This window comes from Phocoena sinus, chromosome 15 (genome assembly GCF_008692025.1).
Source record: "Phocoena sinus isolate mPhoSin1 chromosome 15, mPhoSin1.pri, whole genome shotgun sequence".
Classification (NCBI taxonomy): domain Eukaryota; kingdom Metazoa; phylum Chordata; class Mammalia; order Artiodactyla; family Phocoenidae; genus Phocoena; species Phocoena sinus.
In genome coordinates, this window is record NC_045777.1 from 22,933,532 (window position 1) to 22,948,894 (window position 15,363).

The 15,363-nt window shown below is 46.4% G+C and overlaps 1 protein-coding gene across 9 annotated transcripts in view; it reads right to left on the bottom strand.

Annotated features, from left to right (window-relative positions):
- Window positions 1–3,911: 3,911 nt before the first annotated feature.
- DLGAP4 (DLG associated protein 4) overlaps window positions 3,912–15,363 on the bottom strand; it is a 93,222-nt gene continuing 81,770 nt past the window's right edge. For all 9 annotated transcript variants that reach the window (XM_032607127.1, XM_032607125.1, XM_032607126.1 and 6 more), the window contains 3 exons: window positions 7,643–7,734; window positions 6,594–6,749; window positions 3,912–5,742 (listed from right to left, as the gene is read on the bottom strand). In XM_032607127.1, coding sequence (XP_032463018.1) covers window positions 5,524–5,742; window positions 6,594–6,749; window positions 7,643–7,734 — 467 coding nt within the window. In that variant the 3' untranslated portion in view covers window positions 3,912–5,523. The remainder of the gene's footprint in view (window positions 5,743–6,593; window positions 6,750–7,642; window positions 7,735–15,363) is intronic.

Consider the following 15,363-nt stretch of genomic DNA (forward strand, 5'->3'; position numbering starts at 1 on the left):
TCATTAATAGGTAATTTGTGGGGTGCTCCTTTGAGACTAAATATTCTGTTCCTCATCAGACTTTTACGCGTGGCTTTTAACGCGCACTGATGATCCAGTTGTTGCTACGATGCTTGTCAAATGGTGATTTTTCTAACGATTCTCACTTCCTTTTACTGGTTGGTGGACGTGTTAACTTTGAGATTACCTGTTAGATGTCTAAGTGGAGGTGGTGAGAGGGAAGTGCAAAGTTCAAGGAAAGGTACAGGTTGTAGATTTAGAGGTAGGAGTTATCAGTCTGTAGAAGGTTAAAGCCATTAGCAGCTGACGGTCTCCAAGGGCCCATGTCCCCTGTTGGTCACAGGGCTTCACCAGGCCTGGGGTCCGCTGACATGTTTTAGAGACAAACCCTGGTGCTGACTGGGTCACCAGAGTACCATGGCTCCATGGAGGCTGGGACTGGGGGCTCCTGTCTTATGGGAAGCTGGTTCTGTGGAAGGAAGTGTCCTTGCTCTGTTCAAAGCTGGTAAAAGCCCTTACTACTTAACCTGGCATTCAAGGCTTGTCCAGCACCACCCCTTCCCTGAGCGGCACAGTCTTACACTTCTGCCTCTGCTTGCTGTGCCCTTCACTGCCACAGCTTGGGGAACTCCCGCTCATCCTTCGAAGCCCAGCTCAAATATTACCTTCTCTGTGAAGTCCCACCTCTACTCCCCGCAACAAGGTCATTCATTTAGAAAACAGTTCTTGAGGCTCTCCTCTGTGCTAGGCACTGAGACTAGTGAAAAAAAACTCTATTCCTGCCCTCGGGGGGGCCCATTGTTTCCTGGTGGAGACAGATATTCATGAGTAATCTCACAGATCTAAGCATCAGTGACAGCAACAAAGCAAGGTAAGTGAAGTGACCGTCCAGCTCCAAGAGTTAGAGCAGGGGGTTTGCACCAACCTGGCCTGGCTGAGGTGCTTTGGGAAGGTTTCACTGCAGAAATGCCAGCTGGCCTGTGAGCTGAGGCAAGAATAGATGCATTGGTGGGGGAGCCATGGCTCCCTGTGCAAGGCCTGAGGTGAGGCTGGAAGGCAGAGGGCAGGGGATGGGCTCCCGTGGGAGACGTACCTAGAAAGGTGGGCACAGGCCTCCAAGGCCAAGGTGAGGAGGCTGGATTTTCTCTTGCTGGTTCTGGGAAGGCTTCTAAGGGTCCTGAGCAGAGGGGGTTTCGTGGAGCCCCTCTGGCCGCCGTGAGGAGGAGGCAGTGGGGTCACGTTGACGTTTCAGATCAGCCAGACTCACATCAGTAGGAGATACAACTTCATGTTTTGGTTTAGATTTATTTTTATTTATTTATCGATTTAGTGCCAGGTCTTAGATGCAGCATGGCATCTCTCAGTTGCGGCATGCAGACTTCTTAGTTGCGACACGTGGACTCTTAGTTGCGGCACGCGTGCGGCACCTAGTTCCCCAGCTGGGGATCGAACCTGGGTCCCCTGCATTGGGAGCGCAGAGTCTTACCCACTGGACCACCAGAGAAGTCCCGATACAACTTCATTTTAAGTTTCTTTTATAAACCCCATTCCAGTGCTGGTGGTAGGAACTTCATCTCAGTTGGTCTGGGGGTCCTCATGGTCTCTGGATCTCAGGCCACTGGTGACGATGGCTTTGTCCTGTTGGCCTGGCCACAAGGCCCCTGAGCCCTGTGCTGCTCCTGGCTACGGCTAAGCCTTCTTTCTCTGCTCTCAGGCTATGGGGTGGGGACTCCGAAAGGCTTGGGGACCCACAAACTTTTGGGGAGCAGGAGGTTTACAGGGGAACCTGGGCCTCCCTGCTCTCTGACCTGCAGCCTCTGGGTGGTTCTCGGGGACCCAGGGACAGTGAACAGTCTCCTTCTCTGCTCCCTTTCCTCTTCCCCAGCACCCCTCAGGAGGGTGCTTTCTGTCTCTGTTTGGCCCTGTTCCCTCAAGGATTGTGCTTTGGAAATGCAGAAAACGAGGACTCACTCCCAGCTTCTCTAGGAAGCTGCTGTCGGCCTTTCCCTGAAATGACAAATGCCTCCCTGATAGAACAGAGTACAGGAGATGGGACATCATCTAAGCCATCTTCTTGTTCAGACTGTTTAATCTGAGTCATGAGAAAACAGAAATCCAAATTATGTAACATTCCCTAAGATGCTTGGATACTTAAAAAATGTCAGTGTCATGAAAAAAAAAAAAAAGTGGGGAAACTTTTCTGATTCAAGGAGACTAAAGAGACTTGATAACTGAAAGCAGCGAATGATCCTTCACTGGATCCTGGATGGATACAAAGTAAAAGCCATGGAGGACATTCCTCTGGCACTTGGAGTATGGCCCTGCTTTAGCTGGTATTGATGTCTGGGCACTAAGTGCCCTCCTGGGTAGGGGAGGTGCTCGAGGGTCACTCATGTGTTAAATTAGAGTAATAGCGGTATTGTGCTCATGTAGGAATGCCCTTATTCTTAGGTGTCGCCTGGTGTATTTGAGGGTGAAGCAGCATGGTATGTGCAGCTTATTTTTAAATGGCTCAAGGTGAGGGGGATGTTTGTGTATGTCCCTGACGGGAACAATGCAAATATGGCAAAATCTTGACAGTTGGTGATTCTGGGTAAAGGACATTAAACTCTTCTTTCAACTTGGGGAGGGTGGGCCTCTCCTCTGCTGCACCAGCAGGGCTGGGAGAGGGGGCCCAGGTACTATGATACAGGGAGTGCAGGACCCTCCCTGAGACCCTGATCTAACCCTCAAGGCCCCTCCCCTGCTGCCGCAGAAACACTCAGGCTCTGAAGGGGTAAAAGTGTCCACCCAGTTCCCCGAGGCCCATCAGGAGTAGAGCTGGGCTGCTCGCTGGTCAAGTCCAGCGTGACTGCCTCCTGTGTTCACTCACACCTCTGAGTATCTGGCTCAGTGCCCAGGCAACCTGAAACCCATCCACTTACCTTTGAGTCACCCTCAGCCATGTCTCAGGGCAGGGGGTAGGTCCAGGAAGGTGCCAGCCCCAGGAGTTAATCTGAGCCATCCATGGTCACTGGACGCTCAGCCACCACTACCAGGATCTAGACATGAGGGCACAGCACTCCTAGCGCCGGGGGTCTGGCCCACAGGCTTCAGATGAGCTCATGAGCGGCCCCTCTGGGGAAGGCAGGGCAGCCCGAACAAAGTTCCTGGGAAGGTAGTTCCCCTGGGCTTGAGGTCACCAGCACCTCCGCTGTGCTGTGCCAAGGGAGGAGACCAGGTGCCTGCAGCTCGGCCGGGCCCGAGAACTTTCTGAAACACATGTTCTTACCACCAGACATGGGCACCTACTGTTCCGCCTGCTCTCCCCTGCACCCCATCCTCATCTCCCAAAGCCGGTTAATACCCACTGTCCTTCAGCCTTGACCTGGGTTTGGCGGAGCTGTCATGGCTTCCCACAGCCGCACTGTGCTGCATCTCTTTTTCTGCTATCTGCTGTAGACTGGAACTCACCTATGGCATGTTCCGTGTCTCCCCCACCGGGGCGTGAGCTCTATGAGCAGGGTAGGTGCTCAGGAAGTGCATCCAGTGCATGTAACTGTCAGGGTGCAGGCAGCTGCTGGGGTACCGAGTGCCCCGTCCTGGGTGAAGCGCACGCAGAGTCGGGGTCTACGGAGGGGGCGTGAGTTGTCAGCGTGAGCAGCCCATCTCAGAAGCATTTATTTCTCTGGAGGAAGCTGGTCAGGCAGATGTTACACACTCATCTTTCGGGAAGGGAACCGAGAGCTTAGTTTTCTTGCTGGGGGTCAAAGAGCTGGTGCATGAGAGCGCTGGCGTTACAGTTTGCCGTCGTCAGCCTGTCTCCAAGGAGCTGCCACTTGGAAGGGGTCTGGCTGTCTCCTGGGGCGTCTACTCCACCCGCCTCATCCCAGCCTGGCCCGCCCCGCTGCAATAACACCATGAGCCCGTGGTGCACGTTACCTCATTTATTCTCACAACATGCCTGTGAGGTAGGGAGGGGCGGGGACTGTCCCCATTTTACAGAGGAGGAAGTTGAGGCACACAGAGGTCAAGTGACTTGCCCAAGGTCACAGACGGCGGCCAAGCTGGAATGGGCCCTAGAGCAGGCCCACAGTTCACCCGGGGCCCCTGTGGCAGGTGCTGGACACGAGGACGTCTCCAGTGCCGCAGCCGTGGCCACAGGAGAGCAGTCGTCGTGCACGGAGCTTGCTGCAGGCCTGGCCTCGCCCTCTCCCTCCCTGCCCCCCACCTCACCCTGCACGCCTGGGCCATCACAGCTCAGGGCTCATGACACCCTGGGAGTCGGGCTGGGGGGCAGGGGAGAGAGAAGGATGACCGGGGTAAAAAAATAGAAAACTCAGAGGCCAGGCAGATGGGCCCATGGCTGGGGAGCGGGGGGCAGGTGAGAGACAAAAAAAGGGGGAGCTGCTTACACACAAGGTATATATTTTTACACACACTTGTACACACACCTAGATATAGTACATGTAAAAATATATGCTATTCACACACCCGCCTCCTGCCAGGTGCCCCCGAGAGCCAGCGGTGGCGCTGGTGGGCATGGGTGAGCAGAGGGGCGTTTGTTAAATATACACTCTAAGGTCTATGTGCATATGTACACATACGTACAGACACAGCCGCCCGCCCCTCGGGTACTGTACACAGGCTCGGCCAGGGACACATGACCCCTGGAAAATGGGGTCCCTCTCTTGAGTGGCCCCTGCAAGTCACTCTAGGTCACACATTTTGCTGAAGGAAGAAGGGGCTGGAGAGAAGAAAAAGGCGGGAGTCTGGAGTGTGGTAAGCTGTGGTTTTTATCTCATTCCCACCCCCACCCCCCCAAAGACTTCAGCCCTCCTTATGGTCTCAGAGAGGCGAGTCACCCACCTGACGCTGCCTAGGGCTGGCAGATCACAGTGGGAGGGCTGCTTCTGCTGAGAGGAACCTGTATTTGCGTGTGCGCGCGCGTGAGCACTCGGTGGGGGAGGGGACGCGTGTCCATCTCTCTGTCCTCTGGGCTCACCCACAAAAAGGGCTGAGAACCAGAAAGCCGATAGTCAGGATGGTGACCCCTGTGTGAGCTCTTAAGGGAAAAGAGAAAAACATAAGAATGAAAACTCCAAGGTCAGAACTGGGGTAGCCAGGAAAAGGAGGAAGGACATGGCAGGTGCCCAAGGCTGCCCTTGGGCTGTCGTCATCTTGTAAACAAGCTAGTTTAAGTTCTCATTAGATAGAGCAAGTAAAAAGACCGTAGTCTGGAGGCTGGGCCAGGGCGTTGCCGAAGTCCATCTATCTAGTCCACCACGGCCAGCAAGAGGAAAAAAAAGTTTTATAGTTTTGTGTTTCTGTTGATTTTTTTGTGAAGTCTTCATAACCTAAAGCTGGGAGGGACCCAAGAAAGCCAAATTGTGAGCCCTTGTATGCGTCAATTTGAAAGTTGGCTCAGGGTCTCTAGACAGAATAACCACACTGAAGGTTGAGAAAATTTTGTTCCTTTCGCATTTAGTTTGTAGGTTTCTTTTTTTAATGACTTAAAATTGTTTTGCTTCCTGCTTCCTGGTCTCAGAGCCGGGTCTGGGCCTCAGGGACATAAATCTCGATGCTGTCCGCGCTCTCCGTGGCTGAGTTCTGCCGCACGGAAGCTGCCCGCTTGGCCGCCAGGAGCCTCTTGCGGGCCTCCTGACGCTGCTTGTCCCCAGCGTCAGAGGCCTTGTCACGGCTCACTGCCGGCTTGGATTTGGCTGGCTTCTTTGGGACCGGAGGGGGTAGTTTCTTCTCTTCCTTTAGTGAGACAGTGAGGAGAGAAGAAAAATAAAATAGAGGTGCCACCTTTTGTGTGGTGCTACCACCCACCGTATGCTGGCAGCTGGAGCCTCCACCCCAGCTTCCCCGCATCGGGCACAAGCAACACACATTTGGAATCAGGAAGCCACAAGAAGCGATGATGGTGGGAATAGCACAAGGCATAGGAGCAAAAAGCAAGCTTACAATCCTAGAATGTTCTAGTAGGAAGGGACAGACAGATCACCTCTTCCCACCCCTGCTCTGAACCACTGAGAGCCTGAAATTCACACAGGAATCGTATAGCCAGAGATGGGATTTAAATTCAGGGCCTCCGACTCCCAGGTCACATTTCACATGCTATTCTAGGGGATCAGAACTCACAAGGGCCACAGTCCAGTAACCAATAACCAAAGGGGTCATTGGGTGCCACGGTTTTACAGATGGAAGCCTGAGCCTCAGGGAAGAGGCTGGCCCAGGAGGCAGAATCGGGTCCAGACCCCTGTACTCCTGGCAGCGTGGTCCTAGGAGAAGGACCATTTTTCTACCTCCAAGGTTCCAACGGCTGTGTCTACGCTAGTGCTCTGGGCCGTGGGCATGTGTCTCCCACTTTCTGAACGTGCAGGGCAGGAAGGCATGCTTCGGGGGGCGGGGGGCAGCCTCAACTACACAGAGCGAGTGGCATGCTGGACGAGCGCCGAGCGTGGACCCCGCACACTGATGGACGTGAGCCCCCAGCTCAAAGACGACACACAGAGAAGGGAGCCAAGCAGCACTGACCGATGTGGCCAGCGTTATTGCCGACCAGGAATTTGTCCCTGGACTTCCCCTCCGCACTGCTCCATGCTCACCTTCCTCTTCTCGGGGGTCTCCACCAGCTGCCAGCTGTTGGCCTTGAGGTGGTAGAGTTCATCAAACTTCATGCTGATGTCCTCGATGGACAGCTGCAGCAGGTCCCAGAACCCTGCCAGGTCCTGGGCTGTTGGACGTGGGTTGGCATCAGGGTTCTGTGGGACAGACGGGGATCAGTGGGGCAAGGAGGGCAGAGGCTTGTCCTGCACCCCATCCCAAGTACTGTCTCCTAGCTCTGCCAGCCCTGGTTGGCTTCTCTCGAGGCCTGGTCTTACTCTCCTGTTCCCAGGGTCGGGTCAGTATCTGTATGAGCGAATGAACCCAGTTCCTGATTACTGCTGGCCCTGATGGTGGAGAGCTTTGGGAGAGAGAGACAGTCCTATCATGAGAGTGGGTCCTGCACACACATGGGGACTGAGGCCTTCGCCACCACTGAAGGGCTACAGGGAGGAGGCAGGATCGCTCCCAGGTGGGTGTGATTCCAGAATCCGTGTGGTTTCCAGCCCATCGTTCTGTTCTCTGACAGCACATTCCTCATCAGGACTTCCCCAGTGAACACCCAAACGCCTACCGGTCCTAGAGACAAACACTCGCCACTGTCCTCCACCCCTGGGGGTTACCCCACCCCTGCCAGATGGAAAGAGGCCTCCACAGGAAAGGCTGCTGCCTAGCGGCAAGGGTGAAGGCGAGGGAAACCCACCAAGTGTCATGGTGGTTATTTCTTTAGTTCTTACCTTGATTGACTGTCTTCTTAGATATAGAGTATGTTGTATATAAATAAATCAGTGCCAACTGATTTTTAACTTTCATGTGGCTGTTTTTACATAGAGTTCACTTTTCTATTTTAGAAGGCAGTAGAGCTCTGAAAGGACCATTCCTGGCCCTTTTCCTGTGCTAGGCACTGACACACACCACTGTCATCTTTCCAATGCCATGAGGAAGCAGCACCTTCTCCATGTTAGAGAGGAGGTCACAGAGGCTTAGAGGCTAATCCAGCTGGGGGATCTGGCTAGAAGACCCACTGTGGAGGAAGAAGAATCACACTCACCAAGTTTTGCTCACAGAGGCCCCGGAACTGCTGGAATTTCTGTGACATCAGTAGCTGGGCACTGCCCACAGCACTGAGGACTTTCCCTAAGACTGAGAAAGAGAAGGTGGAAAAAGACTGAGCAGAGCACAGGGTCTGCTGGGGTGGAACACGGGATCAGGGTCATGGCTTCCACCTCCCCTCCCCGCATTAGGACACCAATCATTATTTGGTGATGGCAGTCAGTCTTCATTTTATTTACACATTAACCCACTCTCACTGTGAAAAATGCAAACCAGACACATAAAGTGAGCCCCATCCCCTAGTTGCTAAGGACATTTTATGGCAATAAATTTAAAAACTAAGTTTAAATGGAAAAAATTTTCAGGAAAACATAAATTACTATCAATCATAGACTCAAGAAGAAATAGAAAATCTGATTAGGCCAATAACTGTTTTAAAAAACTGAAGCAGGAGTTAAAAATCTTCCCCAGAAAAAGGAACCAGGCCTATGTAGTTTTACAGGTGTGGTTTTACAAAACCTTCCAGGAATAGATAATCCTTGTTTTATACATTCAAATCCTTCCTGAGAGTAAATGAACAGAAAATGACAGCAAATTTCAGGAGCCGAGAGAACAGAGGACATGCCAAGAATAGGGCACTTTCATTATGCACATAAAAGTCTTAAAGCAAAGAGAATCCAACAGAAGAGTTCACCATGAAGTGTTCAGCCCAGGAAAACAAGGCTGAAATCTTTTAGTGTGATTTCCAGTTTTAAAGTGGTGGCAGGAAAACGGTACTACCTCCTAGCCCCCTTAGAAATCACTGAAAAGCAAAACAGTATAAACAAGAAATAAAAATGCGAACTGTCTCCTGACAGAACTCTCGAACGCAGTGTATGAGGAAGGCTGCCACGTGCAGTGACAGCCACACAGGAGGCTTCTTGGGATTGAAAGGCTCAGATAAAGGTGGCAGTTCTGAGTTCTCAAATGTAGCATAACTTGAGAGGAGAAGCCAATAATCTCTTATTTGAAATAAAAGGGGGTGTGGACTGCAGCAGGAGCGTTCCTGGACCTGGTTCAGCACCAAAGGTGGGGGGCAGGGGGACGAGGACGAAACTGCATGGTAACCGCCCTCTAGTTGCCTGGGGAGAACACTAGGTTGAAGAACACACCCTGCACCCATCACCATGCCTGAGGAATTCCTGCCAGCCTGGGACACAGTCCTGGCTCCTCTCCCACAGTGGTCTACTTACGGCAGCTCATGAAGGAGGAATTCCACCTCATTCAGAAATTAGTTATTAAAAAGGAACCAACACAGGAGCTAAATATGTTATAGGAGCAGTAAATGGCAGATGCACGCTCACCAGAAAGCAGATGAAAAGTGTGACATTTAGCCACAAATATTTAAACAGTAGTTCAAAGCAGAGATAAGGTACTCTGAAAAGAGATGCAAGACAATGGAAGGGGATAAAACATGAGCTCTGGAACTAGTGCAAGAGAAAAATCAGGCATCACAGAAACAAGGGCCATGATGGACACAGCACAAAGAATAAACCCTGATGAAAACCAATAAGGACAAGGAGGACAGGAGTGCAAAAGCTCCTGGCACAAAACACTTGCACTGCTAGATTAACAAGGCAAGGCGTCTTAAATGAATAGCTAAGCTGCTGGGGATAAAATGACCCCCCACCCGCAGAAGGTAGTGGGTATATGTGCCTGGCTTGGTCTGAAGTAGGATAGGAGGGCTTCCCTGGTGGTGCAGTGGTTAAGAATCCACCTGCCAATGCAGGGGATGTGGGTTCGATCCCTGGTCTGGGAGGACCCCACATGCCGCGGAGCAACTAGGCCCGTGCACCACAACTACTGGAACCTGCGCACCTAGAGGCTGTGCTCTGCAACAAGAGAAGCCACAGCAATGAGAAGCCTGCGCACGGCAATGAAGACTAGCCTCTGCTCGCTGCAATGAGAGCAAAGCCCGCACACAGCAACAAAGACCCAATGCAGCCAAAAATAAAATAATTAAAAAAAAAAAAAGTAGGATGGGAATAAGAGGAAAAGTCTCTCCTGAGAATTCCTAACCATAAGACTGCACTTAGGTACCTTATTTTTTAAGAAATAAAGGAAGCAACTAGATGTATTAAAAAGATGAGACTGTTTTTAAAAACGTGACTGAGAGACATGGAGGCGAGAGGGAGACTTAAAATACATCTATCAGAGTTCTAAAAGGACGGAGAGAATGGAAGAAAAGAAATTTATTCAGAGAGATGATTCAGAATATGAATAAAGGAACCATCCCAAACTCATTTTATGAAGCTAGATAACCTTGGTACTAAAACAGGACAAGGATGAGAAAGGAAAATTACCAGCCAAGTAATCCTGCCTTTGAAGAAAGGCAAAATTATTAAATCAGATATTAACAAAAGTACAACCGTGTACTAAAATAATATAACTCAGCTGGGTTTATTCTGGTAATACAAGACTGATTCAACATTAGAAAATTCTAATGACTTCTAATTCTGACTATGAAAAACCAGTTACTATCAGACAAACTGAACCCTCCCACCAAGAACAATTAAAAAAAAAACCTAAATAAAATACCAAAAACAACAAAAAAATCTCTTTCAAGGTATTAAAAAATTACCAAGGCAACCAGAATTTGAGAGGATAAGATGTCAGTGAGAACGGAAACGATATTCAGCCAAGTCTGATATTCTGTACCGCCTTCTACCCCAAGGCATCTCCCAGTTTATAAGCAGCGCAAGGCTGAGGGGCTAAGAAGCCAAGCAGAAAGTGGTGGTTCAGAGCCTGAGAAGCTAAGCAGAACTTGTGGCAGTTCCATGGGGACAGGGAGACCAAAACTGGAATTCGGAGCTACCGGAGCAGACAGGACTTGGGGGAAAGTGCGTCGGGCTGAGCAAAGCTTCCAGCAGTCTTACGATGGGGGAGAAACAAAAATTGGAGCTCAGTGTCTGCCAAGGAGGAAGGGCTTGGAAATACCCCGGGCTGTCCCCAGACCCAGCTCTGAACCAGCTCAATCCCATATTAGATTAAGTTGGTCTGGCCCTCCTCTAACTGTCTGCAAGAAGCAAAAGTAAATTCATTCTCAAAGAATAGAAAATCGTCTTCGAAAAAAAAGAAGAAAAAAAAATCATCCTGAGCTTCAAGTTATCTCTGTAGTTTTTGCATACAGTTTCTGGCATTGAATAAAAATTACCAAGCATGCCACGAGGTAGGACCAAATGACTGCACACCAAAAGAGAAAAATCAGCAAAAAGTCAAAGAACTGTAGGGGATGTAGAGGTATAGGACCAGGGCTTTAAAATGACTGTGAATATGTCCCAGAAAATATATGACATGATGAGGAATTTCAGCAAAGAACCAGAAATCTATCAAAAAGAATCAAATGGAAACTCTAGAACTAAAAAATAGAGTAACTGAAATTAAGACTGCAATAGACTTCAATAAGTGGTGCTGGGAAAACTGGACAGGTACATGTAAAAAGTATGAGATCAGATCACTCCCTAACACCATACACAAAAATAAGCTCAAAATGGATTAAAGACCGAAATGTAAGGCCAGAAACTATCAAACTCTTAGAGGAAAACATAGGCATGTTTCCTCTGTGATTTATGACATAAATCACAGCAAGATCCTTTTTGACCCACCTCCTAGAGAAATGGAAATAAAAACAAAAATAAACAAATGGAACCTAATGAAACTTCAAAGCTTTTGCACAGCAAAGGAAACCATAAACAAGACAAAAAGACAACCCTCAGAATGGGAGAAAAAAATGGCAAATGAAGCAACTGACAAAGGATTAATCTCCAAAATTTATAAGCAGCTCATGCAGCTCAATAACAAAAAAAACCAACCCAATCCAAAAATGGGCAGAAGACCTAAATAGACATTTCTCCAAAGAAGACATACAGATTGCCAACAAACACATGAAAGGATGCTCAACATCACTAATCATTAGAGAAATGCAAATCAAAACTACAATGAGATATCATCTCACACCAGTCAGAATGGCCATCATCAAAAAATCTAGAAACAATAAATGCTGGAGAGGGTGTGGAGAAAAGGGAACACTCTTGCACTGCTGGTGGGAATGTGAATTGGTACAGCCACTATGGAGAACAGTGTGGAGGTTCCTTAAAAAACTACAAATAGAACTACCATATGACCCAGCAATCCCACTACTGGGCATATACCCTGAGAAAACCATAATTCAAAAAGAGTCATGTACCAAAATGTTCATTGCAGCTCTATTTACAATAGCCTAGAGATGGAAACAACCTAAGTGTCCATCATCGGATGAATGGATAAAGAAGATGTGGCACATATATACAATGGAATATTTCTCAGCCATTTAAAAAGAAACGAAATTGAGCTATTTGTAATGAGGTGGATAGACCTAGAGTCTGTCATACAAAGTGAAGTAAGTCAGAAAGAGAAAGACAAATACTGTATGCTAACACTTATATATGTAATTTAAGAAGAAAAAAAAGTCATGAAGAACCTAGGGGTAAGACAGGAATAAAGACACAGACCTACTAGAGAAAGGACTTGAGGATATGGGGAGGGGGAAAGGTAAGCTGTGACAAAGCAAGAGAGAGGCATGGACATATATACACTACCAAACGTTAAGGTAGATAGCTAGTGGGAAGCAGCCGCATAGCACAGGGAGATCAGCTCGGTGATTTGTGACCACCTGGAGGCGTGGGATAGGGAGGGTGGGAGGGAGGGAGACACAAGAGGAAAAAGATATGGGAACGTATCTATATGTATAGCTGATTCACTTTGTTATAAAGCAAAAACTAACATACCATTGTAAAGCAATTATACTCCAATAAAGATGTAAAAAAAAAAAAAGACTGCAATAGATAGGTTTAATAGATTGGTTACAGCTGAACTATAAAATAATCCAGTAGAAAATATCCAGACTGAGGTCCAGAGGAAGAAAATAAAAGGGAAAATACAGAAGAGAGAATGAAGAAGCGTAAGATGTGGCAGTCTAAAATATGTGTAATTGGAGTCCACAAGTAGAGAAGAAATAACATGGAGCAGAAATCTGAGGAAATGATGGCCAAGACTTTTCTGAAACTGATCAGAGTTATTAAGGCTGCAGATTCAAGAAACCCTGTGAGCATCAAGTTGGAAAAATACAAAGAAAAACCATACCTAGGTATCACAGTAAAATGGATAAAACTCAAACACAGGAGAAGAAATCTTAAAAGCAGACAAAGGGGAGAAAACAAATTATTCTTCAAAGAAGCAGAAGGAAGACTGACAGTTGACTTTTCAATAGAAAGGCTGGAAACCAGGACATAAAGACATATTTATAAAGTGTTGAAAGGAGATCAATACGTACCTATAATTCTATACTTAGCAAAAATACTGTTCAGGGACTTCCCTGGCAGTCCAGTGGTTAAAGACTCCGCACTTCCACTGCAGGGGGCACACGGGTTTGATCCCTGTTCAGGGAACTAAGATCCCACATGCCGCAGCCAAAAGAGTAAATAAAATAAATTTAAAAATAATGACAAACAAAAGCCTGCCTCCTTGAGGACAGTTTTAAAAAAATACTGTTCAAAAAAAGAGGGAGGGCTTCCCTGGTGGCGCAGTGGTTGAGAGTCCGCCTGCCGATGCAGGGGACACAGGTTCATGCCCCAGTCCGGGAAGATCCCACATGCCGCGGAGTGGCTGAGCCCGTGAGCCATGCCTGTTGAGCCTGCGCGTCCGGAGCCTGTGCTCCGCAACGGGAGAGGCCACAACAGTGAGAGGCCTGCGTACCGCAAAAAAAATAAATAAATAAAAAAAGAGGGGAAAATACATTTTGAGATAAATACTGCATTAAAATAAATACTAAAGGGAGTTCTTCAGGCAGAAGGAAAATGATCCTAACTAGAAGCAAAGAAATAAAGGAGAGAAGAGTACCAGAAAGAGTAAATATGTGGGTAATACTGATTGTATAAAACAAAAAATAATGTCTTGTGGCATTTAGAACATATATATAGAACTGAAATACTTAACAGCAATAGTACACAGGTTAGGAGGGGGATAAAAGTGATCTAAGGTCCTTGCATCATCTGTGAAGTGGTAAAGGTACTAATTTAGTCTTTACAAAGTCAGGGATGCAGGTTGTAATCTTGAGAGTAACTGTTAATAATAAGCTAACATGAAAAAAGTGGCAATAAATACTTGATTAATCCAAAAGTAAGGCAAGAAAGGAGAAAAAACTATCAATAAAATTTACCACATTACAGATTAAAAATTATCTAAATAGATACACTAAATTTCATTAAATTCAAAAATTTTCTTAACCAGAATAAGCATATCTCCAACAGACCTATAGTAAACATCATACTCAATGGTACAAGGTTAAAAGCAATTCCTTATTTACAAATAAAGTAAGAATACAGCAAGATTTCTAGATATAAGATCAATAGAAAGGCCAAGAGCATTTCATCAACAATAAACAGAAAATACAGTAACAAAAAATACCACTTACAAAAAAAAAAAAATACCACTTACATCCCTCCAAAATTAAAATACTAATCTAACAAATCTTCAAAAAATATGTAAAACTTTTATGTGGAAAATATAAAATTTAAATGTAAGACACTAAAGAAGACCTAAATAAATGGAGAGACATAATCATGTTCTTGGATAGAAAAGAATTATTCATAAACATGTCAACTTCCCACCAAACTGATCTACACATTTAATATAATCCCAATCAAAATCTCAACATGGAACTTGAAAAGCTGAGTCTTACAATTTATATGGAAAAGCAAAGAGCCTATGCCAGACACTCTTGAAGAATAGGTTGGGGGAACTTGTCTTTCCAGTTATCAAGACTCATTAGACAGTTATAACAATGAAGAAAGTTAGATTTGGGCCTAGGGATAGACTAATGAACAGAATAGAAAGCTCAGAAATAGATCAACACATGTAGGAAACCTGATATTTGTCAGGGCTGTACTGCATATCAACAGGATAAGGATGAACATTTTAATAAATTATTGTCCAATGAGAAAAAATTAACATAGAGCCTTATCTCACTCCATGCAGACAAATTAATTCCAAGGGATCAAGCACTTAAATGTGGAAGACAACTCGAAAACTTTACAAGTAAACAGTAAAATATCTTTTTGACTTTGGGAGAAGGATGGATTTCTTAACATACAAAAAAGTATAAACCATAAAGGAAAAGATTGATAAATTTACATTAAAATTAAAAGTATCCATTCATTCAAAAGATACCATAAAGAAAATGAAAAGATGAGTTGCAAACTGGGAGAAGACATTTACAATACATATAACTGACAAAGGTTCCAGAATCTAGATATGTAATGATCACCGATGAGGCAATTAAGAAAAAGACCACTTAACAGAAAAATGAGCAAAACATATGAACAGGTATTTCACAGAGGAGGAAACATAAATGGCTAATATGTGAAAAGATGCTCCATGCCATTAGTAACCAATGAAATGCAAATTATAACCACTATTTTATAACTGGACTGGGGGAAAGAAAAAACCTATTACATACTAAGTGTAAGCAAAGATGTAGAGCAATGGGTACTTTCACACAGTGCTGAGGGACTAATAAATTGGTGTAATCACTGTGGAGAACAATTTGGCATTTCTTATAAATCTGAACATAGGCATACTCTGTGACCCAGACGTTTCCCAGTATATACCTTAGAGAACTCTTATAGCGGAGACATGGTCAAA